General features: G+C 43.1%; 1 protein-coding gene across 2 annotated transcripts in view; it reads left to right on the top strand.

Moving 5' to 3' along the window:
- Window positions 1–19,051, top strand: part of LOC115392403 (transmembrane protein 189) — a 34,561-nt gene that overhangs the window by 11,630 nt on the left and 3,880 nt on the right. Inside the window, exons 2-5 of one of the 2 annotated variants that reach the window (XM_030096996.1) lie at window positions 7,407–7,526; window positions 7,710–7,801; window positions 13,651–13,795; window positions 18,049–18,261. In XM_030096996.1, coding sequence (XP_029952856.1) covers window positions 7,407–7,526; window positions 7,710–7,801; window positions 13,651–13,795; window positions 18,049–18,261 — 570 coding nt within the window. Of the gene's footprint in view, window positions 1–7,204; window positions 7,527–7,709; window positions 7,802–13,650; window positions 13,796–18,048; window positions 18,262–19,051 lie in introns of those variants that run through there. The other variant, XM_030096995.1, reaches the window with a different exon arrangement.

Genomic DNA, 19,051 nt, shown 5'->3' with positions numbered 1-19,051 from the left:
GTGTTCCCGTCTTTGGTTTTTGTCCCTCGCTGTGTGTATGTGTTCATTTGATTGGTCGTAACAGAATCAAAAATAATTTTTCTCTCCCTCCTCAACATGGGAATATGTCCTCGGTGGTGGTGGCATATTGACAGTTTATCGTTGTACACAGTGGCACAGTACTGCACATTTTGCATTTTATGGGATATAAAAACGTATGGAATCTACTTTTTGAGTCAGTTCTATCCAACTGGAACTTTCAAGGGCCGAATGCCAACTGTGGAGAAAACCTACAGAGAGAACATGCAAACTAAACAGAAACACACCAAACCGAGAGTGGAGCTGATGCCATGTTTACATGAAAATGATCGACTGGACAAGTTTCAAGCAGCAAAGTTTTCAATAGCACTGTTTGATCACGACCGTTGTAGAAATAATAATAGTGAAAATGCTGTAGTTTGCCTGCCAAGCCACTTCTGCGCTTTTGTCTTACAGTCACACATGCAGAGAACAGAACAGTAAGATGCAAACATTTCAGCATCTTTAAGAGGTCTTTCCTCTTGCTATCAGTTCATGGCGTATGTAAGAAATGTCTTCATTCGTCCAGATGTTGGCGTCATAATTGTCATGATAATAAAGCTCTGCTCTGTTCAAAAGAATGAGCTGCACAAGCAGCCATTGTCGATGTACTCACATTGGCCCCGAAAACTGTACTGTGTGTGTATGACCGGTGTTTCTTTCCTTGTTTATGAGGTATGAAGTGGTGCATTTCAAAAGTGCTGCACTCTGGAAGTTGCTTTTAGAGATTTCCAATGTCCAAAACACGATGAAAGTTTACAGTTTTTACTTTACTAGTCCATAAGTCACTCGTGCACACTAACCTACATCACTGCAGCGCCCAGGATTAATCTGAAGACATAGGGAAGAAAATCAAATAATGCCATCGCTGTGTAGTCTAATTATCAAATTTTACTGTCAGTACACTATTTAGTGACACCCCAGTACACTCAATTTACCATTGTTTCTTATATTGTAAAAGCAGTTTGTCTGGTATATTATTTGTTGATATTTACAAATTACTACAAAGATATGTTCTAAATCCAGTGCACAAAATTACTTCTAAAGTTTCTTTTTTTTTTTGTAATATCCTCTCAAAGTCTAAAGAAATTCATTTTTCGGGTAAGATGTGAATCTGAGTGGACTGTCGGTGTGAACGTGTGCACGGGTGACTGCTTGTCTCTACGTCGTTGCGCTGTGATGGACTGGCGACCTGTAAAAGTTGCACCCTGGTAATTGACCAGAGTCAGCTGGGATGGGCTCCAGCTCCCTGTGACCTTAACCTGGATCGGGGAGTGTGATGGATGAAGAGATGGGTGGATTGATTAGTGAGGAGAAAGACACAGAGCTCACTTTCCATCTTGAGGAGTCATAGCTTTTATTTACTTTCAAATGGCTCAGCTCTATGTACTCTGCTGCTTCACTCAGTGCTTTACTAGCAACTCAACTTTCCTCTACTGATTCATTTTGAGTCAGTAAACTGGAGGTAAACTGTGGAACGAGTGGAATTGAGCCAAATATCACTCTAAAAAATGAACTTAATTCAATTAAGTTACACCCAATAAATTAGTCTCACTGCCTAACCTGGGTAATTCAAACCTTTATTTTATCTGTTGTCTTGGTGCAAACTGGCGGTGGAAAAAGTTGTTTTGCACCATTTTGCATATTTTTAGACTCATATGTTGGATGTTAGTTGTCGCTTTATATATGGATGCTCCTAAATGGAACTTTTTCAGATGTGAACCTTTCAGATTCCCACCTGTCTGCATAAATACCTGGAAACACTCAAGCTGAGAGATATCTGAAATATTCAGTCGCTGTGCTCAACTCATTCAATAATCAGTAAGCAATTGAGGTCTCACAAACTAAACACAAGGAAAGTACATGTGCTAAAGTAAAGTGGCTAAATTTAAGATAAAGATAACCTGTTATGTGTTTTCCCTGTATTCAAATATTCAAAATAAAGAAAAAATCAAAATGATCTCTTTTCAATTGACAGTTCCATAACCTAGTAAGAAAAATCCAACAAAAATGCACTGGCTGAAATCTATTTTTTAGTGTAACGTAATGTCTAGCTTTACATTTTAAAGTGAAGTTTGTTTTAAATGTCTTTAAAGCACATTTTAACATGTCAACACAGCAGCTCGCTCCCTTCACACGTCGACAATCACGACAACACGGTACAAACTGTCCTACATTCCTCTCGCTCCTGCTTCTCCCTTCCTCCATCATGTGCCCATGGAGGTCATCAGGGGGTAGGGTCTCATTTGGTTCGTCAGATAATGGATATCATCTAATAACTCCCATCATGCCAAAAGCCAGCAAAATTGGCAGTCTTTTGTGGCCTAATTACCCGCTGTGATAGCCAAAAACTTTCCAAGACAAGAAAGACAAAAATCTTCTTTTTGTCTAAATTCCTTCTCGTATGTCTGTTCTCTCATTCATCAGCGTTGACCTGCTCTGAATGTTTGACCCGCTGGCCACTGTACACCCTCTGCGACAATGGCACAATCAAATAAAAGCGAATCGATGGCTCAGTGTTAAACAAGCTCCTGGTCGGCTGTCTGATTTTCACACAAAGCTTCCGAGCTTCTGTTTCTCGTCTCCCTGAATTGTCAACACGCATAATAAGCTGTGGTTTACGGTGACACTTGAAAACGTCTCACACAAACCCCGGAAAGTCGTGCGTGCACGCCGGAGTGGCAATATCTAAGAAAACACTTAAATCTCTTCATGCTCCAGTTTGTTTGGGTGAAAGGCCAAAACAGGAGGGAGGAACAGATGTGGTTTCAAATTTAGCTGGCTTAGTTTAGAGAAAGATTCATCCAACAATTCTTCTTCTTCTTTCTTCTTTTGAAGATTTATTTTTGGCTGAGAGGGAAGAGAAGACGCTCATGCAGCGAACGGTCCACGCGGCTGTTAATCGAACCAGTGACAAGCTGCTGGGAGCACATGTACACGTGTTGTTAGTGACCTAAATGCTTTAGGCTTCTCTTCAATACTGTGAAATCAAACTTGCCATTAGTGGCACGGAGGAGCAATGGATGAATATTTCACAGTTTGACCCTTGTTGTGTGTTTTTTTTATTGCCTTTTTGCTGGTTAATTTCTAGAAAAATGATGAAATCCTTCATATGTTGCAGTGTGTTTCAGTCCCTTGCCCTATATCCTGGTGAATTCCCCAAACAGAGAGAGGTAAGGGGACTTGTGTTCCGTCTCATCTCTCCATTAGTCCATTAGTATTCAGGATGCGGTGCCATCCTGCCTGCTGCCCGCCACTCATTCCCCAGACAGCGAATCAGCCGGCGTTGATTAATTTCAGCCTATTAGCACCCCTCGTTCCCCTCCCCCGACTCCGCCCAGGTTAAATCCCCGTGCACACCCTCGTGCACGGTCGCAGGCGGGGGGGCGCTGCTGCGTGAGCGATGGTGGAGAGGTTGCCAGGGAGCCAGTTGTTGTCAGAACGATATTAATGAGTGTGCTGCTCTGGCCCTAAGAGTGTGTGTGTGTGTGTGTGTGTGTGTGTGTGTGTGTGTGTGTGTGTGTGTGTGTGTGTGTGTGTGTGTGTGTGTGTGTGTGTGTGTGTGTGTGTGTGTGTGTGTGTGTGTGTGTGTGTGTGTGTGTGTGTGTGTGTGTGTGTGTGGGGTGTGTGTGTGTGTGTGTGTGTGGGGTGTGTGGTGTGTGGTGTGTTTAAGTGCACATGTTTAATTTTGGTTTTTATGCCAAGAGAAGGCAGGTCATTTGTGCGTGTGTGTGTGTGTCCAGTGTGGGATATTTGTGCATCGATGTTCGAACGTGACCATATGTCCATCCATACATACTAGTAACGACTGCTTTTTGTCTGTCTGTAGCTGTGTGTGATATCCAGCAATGCCATGGCCTGAGGGACCAGGGCTTATGTGTATGTGTGTGTGACAGAGGGAGAGAGTGTGTGTGTGTGTGTGTGTGTGTGTGTGTGTGTGTGTGTGTGTGTGTGTGCACTCTGCGGAGGCCTGTCCTAGTTTCCTTCCCCTCACCAGGGAGCCGGAGGATCCAAGGACTGACGCACATCACCTGACAGCCGCCCCACTGCTCCGCGGCCCTGCACTGTGGGTGTGTGTGTTTATGTGTGTGTGTGTGTGTGTTCATGACGGAGATGAAGTGTCTGAATTTGTGCGTGTGTCAGAGGAATGTGTGCGTGTAATAGAAAGAGATGTGCAAATGTGTTAGGAAATCCATCAGTCTGAGCGTCGTGGTTTGTCTCGTCCTGTGTGTTTGTGTTAGCAGATTGTCGGTGGGGGCAGTTGCAGTGACAAAGTTGGAGTCTGAATTCTGGTGTAGTGATCAGTCGTGTATGTGTGTGTGTGTGTATACCTTGGGGCAGAGTGGAGAGAATGGTGTCACATGAAGCTTGAAGACAGCAGAGCTAAATGTGGTCGACTTAACCTCGGTGTGGACTAAAAACCCCGATACCTTGACTGTAGGATGTAAACACACGGACCAGGGCTCCGTGTGCTCAGCACTATGCTGCAGTCCACTTTGTACAGTGAATGAGCTTTGTGCACACACTCACGTGCATTTCTTAGAAAAACACTTATATGACAGGTTGTCTAATAATCTTGTTAATAAAATATCTGAACAGCATTTTATATTGAAGCCATTTGGAGGTTTTTATGGCAAAAGGTTCAAGGTTACTGTGACATCTTGTCTGTGACATTCTTGAGTGAATGAAACATCACAGCAAAGGCACAGCAGTCATTTTATGCTGACATCGCATGATCTTGCTGTCGGCCTTCTGCTGGCTCCTCAGTCGAGTCTGGAGTCTAAAGGTGTGTTTGCCATCAGGGCGCCTTGACTTTGGAACGACCTGCCCAAGGAGATTAAACCCAATTTATTCAGCGCCTTCTCTAAATCACCTCTTAAAGCTCCCTTTTCACATGAATTTCGCCGAGATTTGTTCGTTGGGATGTTTCCTCCTGTCTGTACCTACCAGCTTTAAACAAATTTGTCTTCAGGAGTGTAAATATATCAACCTCCAGTTAAAACATGATGGGAAATGGTCGTAGTTCCACCACAGTAGTTAATTAACTGATGCAGACCAGTGCTGATTGTAGAGTTATTTACATTATTGAATGTTCTCCAAGGTTTCGATTGAGTTGGCAGTTCTGGTGATGGAACAATGAATCACATTTCAGTGACTTTTATGAACAGCATTTTGTTAAAAACACAGCCCAGCAGCCAAACTTTGGTCCGTGGCCCAGTGTGGACGTCAGCTTAGATGGATGCACTTGATTTAGTTGTTTTTTTTTTATACTTGAAGACTTTTGAAGCAGCTGTTTGGTTAAACTTGATGTATCTGCTGAATGGGAGTCGATTGCTCGTCTTGCTGCTGGATTTTCACTGATATTTCATTTTGTGTGTCGATCTGCTCGGGCACACCCAGGCTCAGACTGCGTAGCAATGACAGATGTTCTCATCTTGTCACGATGTCTGTGAAGCAGATATACTGCTGCTTACAAACATGTTACCTCCTCAACATATGGTGTGATCCCTGCTTTTTTTTTTAAGTCAGTGATATTACATTCGGAATTGCCAAGAGAAAGTCACTGATATTAAAGGCAAATGTGTCTGTTGTCTGACTGGTTAAAAGTAAGGCGTATAATGTAATTAATGAATTTTATCTCCTTCTTATCTGAGTTTAACACCTTTAAATCACAACATAATTTAAAGCTGATTTATATTTGAATGAGATAGCTGCTTTGTCCTTTCAATCGTAAGTGAAAATAGTTGGAGAGCTGCAGAGCTGCTGTCTCTCTGCTCACTGCTCATGTCGGCCCCAGTTACACAACAATGTTTTGAAGTGAAAACAGAAACAGGGACTTAATCTTTATTAATAATTGCTATTTTTAAGCAATAAAATAAATAGTTTTAAGTGTATTTACATCTTAATTCCATCTGTTTGTCAAACTCAAAGAGCGACTTGATTTGTGCTTTCCTGAACGGCCTCAGCACACCCAGAATAAACATTTCACACAAATACTTAATGCGTTGAATCGTCCCACTTCAGGCAGAAACACGAGAGCTTCAAAGCAACTCGCAACCGCAATGTCAAACTCATCCAAGAGCCCAACTTCCATCTCCACTTGAATGAGCCATCTGTCTCTTTGCAAGTTTGATTCCGTCTATTTTTAGAAGGTGAAGGGTCACATTTGACGATTCGTGAAATATCCATAATCTTATATTCTAAATCTCTTGCGACCACTTGAGTCCATACCTTATGAGAGGCTGATAGCATATTCATAGTCGCGCAGGTCTATAGGCGCGCACGCCCACAATCCTGTGTGCTTTATTAGAAAAAACTGTCATGAATATCTTATAGGCTGCTAATGCCGTGTGATACATTAGGATCTGAACACATTAAAGTTTTAAAACCACATTAGATTGGCAAAGACAGAAGGATTAGGAGAGCAGTGGAAGGGGAGGGGTGTGTGCGTGTGTGTATGTGTGTGTGTGTGTGTGTGAGGAAACCAAAGAAAGTGACTGAAAAAGAAAACCAGAGCAGCCGCGGTTTATATTTGGACGTAACGTAGTTTATCTCTGAGTCGGCGAGAGGTCAGAAGGAGAAACAAAGGGACGTTTAAAAGAAGAGTGACGCCATCAGGAAAGGATACGGTGCTCAACCAAATTAAAAGAGCAATAGATCAGTGCTCTGTGTGCTTTTTTAATAATTCAGTGTCTTCAGCCGTGCGTGGCCGCAGCGTTCTGAGTCTGACCCTCCCATCTCCTCCTCCTAATATTGCTGAATAGCAAGTTAAGACTGAATCGCTTTAGTTGGTCCCTCTCCCGCACTCTTCTCGTTGATAGTGCTGACCTGTGCGTTTGCCCTTGTCCCTGCAGAGACCCGCCTCCCACCTGAAACAGCCGCGCGCGTGTCTTGAGTGTGCGGGTGCGTGTGCACGCGCGTGCGCGTGCTGCATCAGCGCCGGTGTTTCACATAGGAGAGGTCGTGACCCCGTTATCTGGAGTACACTTGTCTTCATCTGACTGATTACATATTAACACCCAAAACACACACACACACACGCACACACACACTTTTGTAGAAAGTGAGCAGTCTTTTGACCCCAGGTAAAGTGTGTCTTGTTCTCTCAGTGGTGGCGAAGACCTCACCCAGTTCATTAATACAGTCCATCAAAGACGGACACCTCCAACTTCTTACTGCTTCCATGTTAAACCTTTACTTCCCTCACCTCTCCCCTCTTCTTCTTTCTTTCTTTCTTTCTTTCTTTCCTTCCCTCTGCTCTCCGCACAGCAGTATAACCTGTATTCTCACGATGCCCTGTCATTTAAAAGTTGTTTTTCTCGTCCTTTTGTGTCTCCGTCTCTCCGCAGGAAAACGGCTCCAGGAGTGGGTGTGTGTGTTTCTGTGCCTCTTCCTTTTCATCATCAACTTCTCCTTCCTCCTCCTCCATTTCTCCACCGTTCACATCTACAAGATCATCCTCGGCATCGGTGAGCTGGCACTCGTATAAACTCACAGTTCAGGAGTTCCGACCTCAATAACAAACTATTTCCAACAATTGACTTTGGGTTTGGTTTTAAGTTTTCAGGGTGAAATTGAATCATTTACGCTGTTTTATTTTCTGCATGACAACAAAATGTTATTCCTCTCATCTCCTCTTTTTTGTGAGCCAGTTCTAGGAATAGTGACGGCCGATTTTGCATCAGGGATGGTGCACTGGGGGGCAGACACCTGGGGATCTGTGGATATCCCTGTGATTGGCAAGGTGAGCACACACAATCACACTGCATTAACCACCATCTTGTAATTTCACACCAGGTGAACGCCTCATTTTCCTTGCAGAATTACAAGTTCAACACAGACTTTTGCGCCTCTTTAGTAGCTTCTGTAGTGTTGATCATAACAAAACTGTTTAACTTGTATAACTCAACAGAATAGAACATTCCATTTTGAACTTTTGTCCAGTTGGGTGGAAAAACGTTGCATATTTGCTTTGTCGGAATAAAATCTAGCACATAATCTCTCCACGTTCAACTCAAGTCATTGGATATTAAACTTGTGGAACACTGAGCTGTTTTAGCCACAACTAGTTCAACTTCCCATCATTCACCCCGAGACACTGGAATCCCACCTGGTCTGAAAAGACAGGCAGCTCATCACCACAATGATCTCACAAGGAATTTAAAGGGATATATTTATTTTTAATGCATTGTTCTGGAAGGCAAACTGCTTTCCGCTAGAGCACTGCATGGCATGAAGTGCGCCGTACCTCATCAGCATCTAAAATCCAAAACGGTCATTAAAGTTTGTGATCAAAAGGCTTCTTATGGCTTTGACTACAAAGAGTGTTTTTGGGGACAATGTTCAAAATATCGAAATAGTGCATTTTCCTAAAGACAGAATATATATGACATATATGATAAAGAAATCCTAACATTATTAATACTATGATAGTAGCAATGTCACTTTTTCTCCCTGTTTATAAGTGCCACACACACAATTAAAATATTCTTTAAGAAGATGCAAGAAATAAACAGTGAAACTGTCATTTCACCTAGACAAGTAAACCAATGAAAACTTTCCATAATGATGAAGAACTGATGCTAAAATGAGACAACACAAGTAGGAAGGAGTTACCGAAATAAAGTGGAATTTAATCTGATTTTGTTAAGTTTGTCAAATAAATGCAAAAGATCTCTTAATTTATTTGAAAATGAGATTGTGTAGCTTTTTTTCTTTTTGCCACATTTTGCTCTTATGATAATGATGCAGGTTTTTCTGTTCGTCAGCAGCGTTCTGTTATCATGCAGTTCCATCTAGTGGTCCCAGATGGTTTTTGATCCACCCTAAAATCAGTCATGGCCAGCCAACCAACTGAAAACATGCGCTTGCTCTTTATTGATGGAGCGATGTGGTATTAACATTCCCAGCTGTCTCGCATACAGTATATATTTTGTGTTAAGAAGTTGGCCTGAGAGCAGAAAATTTAACTTTACTAATGAAACATGAATGATTTACTGCAGAATGAGCTTTTTTCCCAGTTACATTCTTTGAAAATATACCAGTAAACCACTCTAATAGCTTCTTGAATCACCGGAAAGAGGATCTGTGGAGCATTGTGCTGGTGTCCTGTGTCTCCTGAGGCTGCGTCGCCATGGCAGCGTGGTGGCTGCACCTTATTCCCCGGAGATTCAGGTCTGCTATAGTGACCTGCAAACTAAACGTCACTGTAATATAGAGGGATCTCCCTGCAGACAACAATGCCCGTGGCCCCAGTGCGCTGTGGACGGCCTCACCTTGGACCACTGCAGCCTGTCACAACACAGAATGCGTGTATGCGCGCATGTGTTGGTGTGTTGAAGATGGATGCAGTGAAATTACGCATTAAAAGCCAACAAAAGCTGCCCTCCTCTGTTAACATGCACGCTCCTCGCAGCCAATTAGACTAAAGGTTAGCCTCATTTGATCCAATTAAAATCAGTGTGATCAGGTGCAGCATGCAGATTGGCTCATGTGAACTTTGTTTTGATTAATGGGATGAGAATTTAGTGACTGTGATCATCTGCGCGTGCATGTGTGTATGTTCCGTGTATTGCCTCTCGCATCAATGAATTATTCATCATAAACAATTTGTTAAAATCTTGAGGATAATATGTCTTTTTAAAACTGAAGTTTTCCAATTAGAACAATAGTTGTTATTCACGCCGAAGCCGTTCATTAAAAGTGCATGATTAATAATGATGTAATGTTACTCACAAATGAGTTTGAATATGTGCGATTGGTCACCTGCTGGGATCCAAAAAGTGCACTTTAGGAACGGTCATGATAAAACAGCAATATATTCAAAACTTCAGCCTCACCGGATTTTTAATCTAAAGTTGTAACTTCTGTACATATCTTGGTTCTTCTGCTTATGCGTGTATTTGTTCTGATACCAAAAGCCTCTCAATCATTTAACACTGTTTGCATTAGCTGCCAAACAGGACAAGGTGGAAAAAAAAAAATAGAACTTCCACTTCTCATTACTGCAAAACATCATGAAAATGATTGACTCCAGCTAATAAAATATTGACAGTCAGTTTGGAGAAATGATTTCAAATAGTTGATTAAAAAAAAAATAAGATTTTGATTTTATTAATGAGGAATTGTGTATATTTCTGTTCATGCACGCCGCCATCAGGTGACTCAAAATGGTGTTTTTTGGAGCCCGGTGTTCCTTTTTTTGTGTGTGTTTGCTGAAGGTATTCTGCAGTTTGATGTTTATTTATGATGCGGCAGTTATTGAGGTTTGGGGTAGTTACTGGGACCAAAGGCACAGTGGCCGCCGCAGATTTGCATGGTGTGTTGGACACTGTAGGAGACCTCTAATAAAGACTTTAACTGGAAGAGAAGACGAGCGCGCTGCAGAACACCTGAGGCTAATAGTGGCTGCAGTTATACCGCGAGACGGAGCATTTGAAGCCAGTGTGGTCCTTTGTTATTTGTTTGTACTGCCATTTGTTTACTTTTTAGTGTTTGTGTAGGTATGTCCTGTTTGCGCCTGTGTGTGTGTGTGTGTGTGTGTGTGTGTGTGTGTACATGTGTATGTCGTTGGCTTTGTTTCCAGCTCCCTGCGGCCTTTGTTTGTTAAGACCTCCTTGAAGACGACGCTCGGATCGGGCGATAAACGCGGTGAAGAAGCATTAATGCAGACACATGTCGTTCACACATATGCACCGCAGTCCTCCAAAGCTTCGGCATACGGAGCCTGGCAATCACAGGCTTTACTGTCGCCGTAGCATAAACAATACTGCCAGCAGAGACAGACCTCTGATTGATCGGGTACTGGGGAAATGCATCTTCGACGTCTTCTACTGTATTCCATATATGGACTCTGCTCATGTCTCCATACACACACATTTACTGCCGCTGTACTTAAACTCCATTTATATAGGTGCAGTCTTTTACACGGCAGAATGTCATGGCCTCTTATGTTGTCACACAAAAATAGTTTTCGTGCTGGATGTCCTTCCTACCGATGTGGATTTGAAACCAGGGCGTCCATACAAAGACGTTTAATCAGAATAAATAAAAACTCATGAAAATAATCGATCCTACTGGGAACTGAAACCAATAAATAAGGGAAAGAAGAATTTAGTATATAGTCAAATAAAAAGAAATTCTCAACATAAAAAAGCATAAATAATAATGAATTATGAAGCCATAAAACTAGATATAAAAAGTAATTTTTTTTCTGTAAGAATCTGATTTTCTTGTTTTTTTTTAAACTTTATCTTTGTTCCTGATCTTGTATTTTTATGTCTTACACCTGTAATGCCGCCTTGAAAATGGGTCTGATATTCCCGATGGGATTTACCTACATCTATGAAGGTTAAATAAAACTAAAAAGCTTGTTAAAACACTGTAAATAAAGGCCCACAAATAAGTGCAACGCAGCAAGAACATACATCATTGATTCGTCCTCGGTTATTTAGTCAATGCTGTAAAATAATCTTCACCATGTTTGAGCAAAGTTATTTAATTGAAACATGCAGCGACTCACTCTTTTTACCACTTAAATAACAATTCAAGGGAAACATAATTATTGCTCATCACTAGAGACACATTAAACACATTTGCATTTAGGTACGGCTTTAATATTTAATATGATGCTCAGAAATGTCACAACAATCATGTCTATTAATCAGTGTTTGGTTTGATTTTTTTTTTTTCCAAAGATATTTTCATCTGTAATCTGTGCCTGAATGGCAGCGCTGTCTTTTTTTTTTTTTTAAAAAGTGCTCGACGATTCCCCGGTGGTTTTCCAGACGGTCCCTCCGACGGGCTTTGGGCCATGCTGTTTTCCACTCTCCATTCTTCAGTCGTCGTCGTGTCGTTGAGCTTTAATTGACTCAACAAGGATTTCGCAGTCCTCTAATGACACCACTTTGAGGACAAAGTCACGCTCATTACTTCCCAATGATGCCCAATTCACACTGAAATTTACCAGATGTGCTCCAGATTAGGGATGTATGTCGAGGACGCTCCCTCTGTTTGGTTCACTTCTATAGGAAGTATCTTAGATCCGCAGCTGCTTCGCCTTTTGTTTTTCCTTGATGCAACTTTAGAAAATGTATCTCTTTCAAGACAACTCTCCAGTGAGGCTGATTAGAGCTTTGAAGGAGAGTTAATTAAATGATGCTCAATCAGTTCCGACTTAAAGGCAGCAAAGGAAAGAGGAGGCTGGTAGTGGGAGAATATCTGTGGAAAAAGAAAGAAAAGGCAGCAAAAAAGTGAGATGAAAATACAGCGAAAAAGGTCGGAAGGACAAAAAAAAAAAAAAAGAAGCAGAGGAAGGGGGTGGAAGGGCGTGTCTGCCCAAGCAGTGGGACAGCGCCGGCTGCTGGGGCGACGGGCGATGTGAGCCGGTGATTAACGGGCGTCGTGCGAGGCGGGCCGTTAAACGGTGTGGGATTAGAGGACGTGCAGCAACTGGTGGCCCGCCGTTAACTGGGAGCGCCGCGCCGCCCCTCTCGGCACGACCTCCGCGGCTTAGCCGGCCTTTCATCTAGCTGAGGGCTGTGGTGAGAGGGGGGAGAGGCGGGGGAGAGCGGAGATGGGGAAACATAATTGTGAAGATATCAACAGATAGTTTCTGTGTTTGCAGTGGCACCTACGACGACGCGCGCCGATGGGCGAGCGTGATTGTGTGGAACGGCCAACCCGACAATAATGAGTTTTCACGCTGATGCTTCCACAGCTTCACACACACACACACATACATACATATGCACACCATGTGAAAACACATGCAAGCGTTCTCCCTCTCTCTCTCTCTCTTTTTTCCCACAGAGGCAAATAAATTACCTTTATGCTGTGTGTGCATGTGGGTGTGTTTCTTTTTGTCCTCCTTTGTGCTTGTGAGATTCAGATTCAGCCTTTCATTCGAGACCCCCGTGCTCTCGCAGAAAGGTGTCTGCCTCTGCACAGTGCAGGTGGGGTTTGCGAGCATGTGTGTGTTTTGAAGCTGACTTTTTTGAACTGAGGCGGGGCGTCCGCCGGTCATTTATGTGTGTGAGTGTGTTTGTGCGGGCTGACTGCTGTTCTGTGGTTTATTAGGATGCTGGATATGAGCTTTGGGGTTGAGCACGACGGTTGGCATCGCCAAGCGTGGTGTGCGTGTGTGTGCGCGTGTGCATTTTGATCAGAATTTGTCTAAACACTGTGAACAATGGTTTGCATTGTGATTTAAAGTGATAGAATCTATCAAGAGGTAAAGTTATTAAGATTACCCCTTCGTTCAGGTACCTAATGGTGACAGAGCTATTTCAGTAACCATTTTGCAAGTGTTGAAAATTCTAAATTGAAGTTATTAAATTAAGTGAGAGCGTCTGTAAGTCACGAGTTGTAACTGGTTCAGTTGTGAGAATCCACAGTTTGCTGTATATGGGTTCTCTATTCGATCTCGTATCATCCAGGTGGTTCTAGCGTCTACATCTATGCCGTTTTCTGACTTGTCGTGAGTTTTAGGCAAAAGAAATACAGTCAAACTATTTCCCATGACAGTTGTGATGATTAGTGAATCAGGGCCTTCGCTAAAACTGTCCTGTGGTCTACATTTTTGTCTTTTCGTAGGCATTTATTCGACCGTTCAGGGAGCACCACATCGACCCAACCGCCATCACTCGCCACGACTTCATCGAAACCAACGGTGACAACTGTATGATCCCCATCCTGCCACTGGCTCACATGGCCTACAAGTTCCTCACATACACACCAGGTATGTTTCACACATGAGCAAACTTGAGAGACACACACACACACACACACACACACACACACAGACACACACACACGTAAATCACACAAGTCACTCAAATAATTTTAAGTGTTGCATGTGAATCATGCAGGCTTAAAAGCTGCAAACATTTTCTGGTCAAACCTCGTTTGCAGAGATGTCCCATCAAGTCCCAAGAGAGTTCCTGAACAGAGGCGATCCCTCTTTAGATTGAAAACACAGTATATCGACTTGGAGTTACACCCCATTAACCTGTGAAGTTCGTGCAAGGACTTCAGAAAGTCGGCTGCTCGACGTCGAACAGTCTGTGACTTGAAGTGGAAAGGTGTCAAAAGTGTGGGCAGTCTCGGGAAGCTGCTGGGAAGCACGGGGCAGCGTTCGCTGGTAATCGTGTGCTCTGACCTTACGAGCGCAGGGCAGGAGGGGAGGGACCGGAGGAGGAGGATCAGCAGGAGAAACTGAGAAAGCTGCTGTCGAGCAGGTGACATATCCACCCGTCATGTGTGCACTTCAGCCGGGGCCAGAAGGCCACTGATGGGAGGAGACGAGGGGAGTTGACACCAGTTAGCCAGGTCAGGGGGCTGGTTTGCAAGAGTTGTTTTCCTTAAGCTGCTTCACAGGCATGAGGAAGGGAGCGTCCAGGGCAAACTCGCAATCACATCTACAACCAGTGTAAAGTCGCTTAATAATTTTATCTGAAAAAGCTCACCACTCTCTCGTCAAGCTCTCATCGTCAGCTGAAAAGCTTTGTTAATTGGGTTAATTAAGAATACAAGAAGACAGAATAGCTGATTTGTACATCTTTACTTCTCCAGCCTATAAATAATAATCTCAATGCTCAAAGAAAATAATATTAATGATCATGGCTGAGATTCTTCATTCAGATAATGTCTCAAATGAAATGACAACATCAGCCTTGTTTCGTGAGGTTTGATGCACTGACACTTGACATCAGTGGCTTCGTTTTGCTTTCTATCCATTAGAAATGACTTGATCTCTAAGAAGGGAAATGTATTTTTACCTCCACCAAGGAGGTTATGTAATCACGTCAGTTTGTTGGTTTGTTGGTTTGTTGGTTGGTTGGTTTGTTAGCTACAGACAGATGGACAGATTGCAATGAAACTTTGTGGAAAGGTGGGTCTTGGGCTAACTTAGAATCCATTAAATTTTGGTGATGATCCGGATCACTGTCTGGATCCAGGAATTTTATAAAGGATTCTTTATCATTGAGAGATAGGGCAGTCTTTGACATAGTTGGGCATAACTCAACAATAAATGACAAGGGGGCTTAGCAAAAAAGCAAAAAAAAATTACAGTGTAAGTTCTGCAATGACTCTAACAGATATCAGCTGCTGATCCGGATCATGGAAGTATTCCGGATACCAGGATCCAGAACAGGCAAAAATCGGGTGATTCCGGAGTGTCAGTCACTGTGAGGCAACACATTGAGATATGAACATGCAACAAACTCCCATACATTGTTTGTGTTGGGGATAAATAAAATGTTTTTTTATTTTATATGGTGTTCTTATTGTTGTTGGTGACTGATTTGAGCTGTGGCGGAGGTCTGCGCTCTCTGAGTGCCAAATTCTTGTTATACTAATGTATTAATGGCATGTTAGCACTGGTGGCGTGTTTGGACGGCCCGCTGTACAAACTGTCGAAACCAAGCATGACAGTCATGTTGTACAGTATAACAGGTAGTAAACTTCTGAAGACCTCTAAAATGGACACTCTTTCAGATCAGTTCTTCAGTGCTGCTGGTTTTTGATGTAATCTTTTTCTAATTCACCAATATTCAATGAACAACAGACTTTCAGTGCTAAAGCAGGAACACATTGAAAAATGCGTGAATACGACCCTCCAGGACCGTGATAGATCGCCTGCTCTAACATATCACTGTCACTTTATAAAAGTAGCAACTTAATGATACTGATCCCAGCTCAGAATCAAGAAAAAATGCATCGAAAAAGCCACAAGCACACTATAAACATGTGACACAAACAAGACTTCTCACTCAAAACGAAAGGTGATACATGTTTACAAATCAAAACGAGAAGCAAAGAGGAGCAACAAAACAAATGCCCAAAGGTCAGCTGTTGGTCCACAGGAAGGATCAGCGAATAACGGCGACGAGGGAGGGGAGATTAGAGGGGAGAGAGCGGTAGTGAGGTCCACTTGTAGGTGACATCTACACCTGTCATGTCACACACCACTGGGAGTCAAGAGGTCACTAAACGGAGACAGAGAGAGACGCAGTGACATCTACACCTGTCATGTCTGCACCTCAAGAGGTCAGCGCTAAGAGTTTGAGACAGAGGGTGAGAGAGCTGGTGGAGGAGAGGAAGCAGAGAGAGAGAGGAGAGCGAGGGGTGGCGGTACCAGAGGGTCATGTAGCGGTAAGATGACATCTAAACCTGTCATGTCAAGCTCCTCGCAGAGTCAGGCGGTCACCAGACAAAGACGGAGACGGAGCTAGATGGGGGGAAAGCTGAAAACCGTGCGGTGACATCTCCAGCTGTCATGTCTGCACTTGAACTGGGGTCAAGAGATTGCAGTTTTAACCAAAGAGCGGGAGCGAGGGGATGGAGGTAGACAGAGAGAGGACAGCTGTAAGTCATACCGGCAGAAAGACCCGAGTGAATAACGGCCGGGTGATAGACAGGAGGCAGAAGGAAGCCAGACCCGCGAATCCAACACGTTGACACACACTTCACTGATCCCAAAGCTTATTTAAGCTGCCACTCAGTGGCAATACAGTAACACACAATACAATACATACAATACATGAAATTCACTAAAAATGTTCAGTTCGCGATACAGACATGTCTAAAGAAGGAAAAGCATTAAGAGTGACACTAAAGACTGTACAATATACAATATAGAGAGTAAATACACTTCACAATATACTCATGTTATCTTACGATCGACAAAAAGATCAGAGGGTGGTTGGTACTGTCCATGTGTAACAGTGTTGCTTAAGTGGCAACAAAAGATCATTTCCAAGCAGGAATTATTTCCAGTAATTCTGCTCACATCCTCTCCTGTGAGTCCTGACATGTTGTCACCCGCCGCTCCCATCAGCTCTGATATAACACCTAATTCCATCTTCAAGAAGTCTTTTTATGAGTTTGGATGCGATATCCAGGAAACTCATTGTGTCCTCCTGAGCCCTGGTTTGAATCCCCGACTCTCCACCCGCAGCCAGTCGCACATTCAATCACTCACAATGTAGTTTGTGGCCTCTGTTTTGTTTTACTTGGTTTTGGAGGGAGTGATTTTAGTTTCAGATGTAAAACTAATTTTTTTTTCAGACATTAAATCGACACTGTGTTTAAAACACGTTTTTAAAATATCGAAGTGAAGCTCTTCTACACTTTAAGGTCTCATGCAGGACGTTTTGATTGTCTCATTTCAAACCACTGTACAGTTTCTTTTCATCCATGTTACATCCCTCAACTCACCCCGTTGTTTTCCGGCTTCCAGTGACCTCTTTTTGTGCAAAGTTGTGTTTTCAGTGTGACTTTCCTCTCCGAACCAGTAAACCATTATCTGTTATTCCCCCGACTGCATCTGGACTCCAGCTTCACCTTTATCTGCTGCCACCATAAAAACACAGCGGCACGTAGGCTGTCCAGTCCCAGCATGCCTCTGCACGAATGATGTGTTTGTTTTTTTTAAATTTTATTTTTTCATGGGGGTAGTGTGAAGCTGGGGTTGCAGAAGTTGTTTAAATATTTAAAGGTGAGGGGTGACGATTCATAGTCACATTTGGACACCAGTGTGACTTTTAGTAACTCCGTAAAGGAAAGACTCAATGAAATTTTCTTGCGTTGCAGGAAAAAGGTGAATCGCTCCACTTGGGTTGACTTTGTATGTTCATGGCTGTTGTAACGTGATTAAAATAGGCATTTCATAGCTGTCAGCGACTGATCTTGTTTTCCAGACGTGTTTGCACTTGCTCCACATCATCCTACTCATCTGTGTGTTCTCCTTCTCTCTCCCCTGCTGCCACTCTTCACTTCTTCCTCCATCATTCTCCATCTCCTCATCCTCCCCTCCCGGTGTCTTCATCTCTCCGAGGCTCTTGCCAGCATCCTCTCGGTGGGAGTGCTTCGCCTTCCTGCTGGCCCCCTTTTCATTACACTAAACAGTTTGATCAATTATTCTATTAACTTTCACTCGGTCGTTCTCTCTCTTTGCAAACATCTCGTCTGCCTGGCGTCACCTTTCAGAGGCCTTGGCGGCGTGCTACCCCTGGGACTGCTACGTCTTTGCTCTGGCGGTTTTCGTGACGCTGACCAATCAGATTCACAAGTGGAGCCACTCCTACTTCGGCCTCCCGCGCTGGGTCACGCTGCTCCAGGACTGGCATTTAGTGTTGCCACGGAAACACCACCGCATCCACCATGTCTCGCCACACGAGACGTACTACTGCATTACTACAGGTACGAGGCCGGTTTTTTTTCCCTCCTTTTGTCATCTTTATGTGTTAACAATTATAATTAATATCAATACTTTATGCAACAAATATAATGTGTTATGATAACTTTTTGCTTAGGTTAAAAAAGAATGAAAATTAGTTCTTATTGATGTTCCAAACAGTGTTTTTAGGCATCTGAACTCAGTTGATACAACCAGAGTAGTTAAACCAATTAGCTGAAAAGTCAGAAGCTACATTTTTATTAGAATTTTCCAGATTTTAGGATGCACGGCAACATTTATTGTGTGGAACTTTGTGCTTGGGTAAAAGTTCATGGCAGTCAATGAGAAATCAGGGGCAGAATTTGCGACGATGTTCCCGTTGAAAAGTGTTGACAAGGTCGTTTGTCTCCACTGTGTCTCCACCACACCCTCTCTGCTCTGCTCTGCTGTGCATTGACTTTGTTTGTGGGCGGAGGAGCCGCGAGCCGCTAAACAGAGGGCAGAGGAGAGACTGCGGCGTGACGAGTTGTCCAAAACAAAAGAAAACATTGCTCAAGTCAACTTCCATTCAGGGTTCTACTGGTGGTGTAATGGAGTGGTGGTAGATTTTCTTTGCCTACTTTTGGCTCCATCAGTAGAATCCAGCGTACCTTCTTCAGACTGTCACTCCCAACGAAATAACACACCATGTCAAATCATCTCAAACATGACCAAAAGAGCACCACAGGAAAGATGATCAGGTTTTCATTACGTCTTGATAAGTTCCTCCATTGACACTAATAGCAGGTTCAAGTATCCTGTTGCAAATTAAAT

This window comes from Salarias fasciatus, chromosome 7 (assembly GCF_902148845.1).
Source record: "Salarias fasciatus chromosome 7, fSalaFa1.1, whole genome shotgun sequence".
Taxonomy (NCBI): Eukaryota; Metazoa; Chordata; class Actinopteri; order Blenniiformes; family Blenniidae; genus Salarias; species Salarias fasciatus.
The sequence above is the reverse complement of the archived record's forward strand: the minus strand, read 5'-3'. Positions and strand labels throughout refer to the sequence as shown.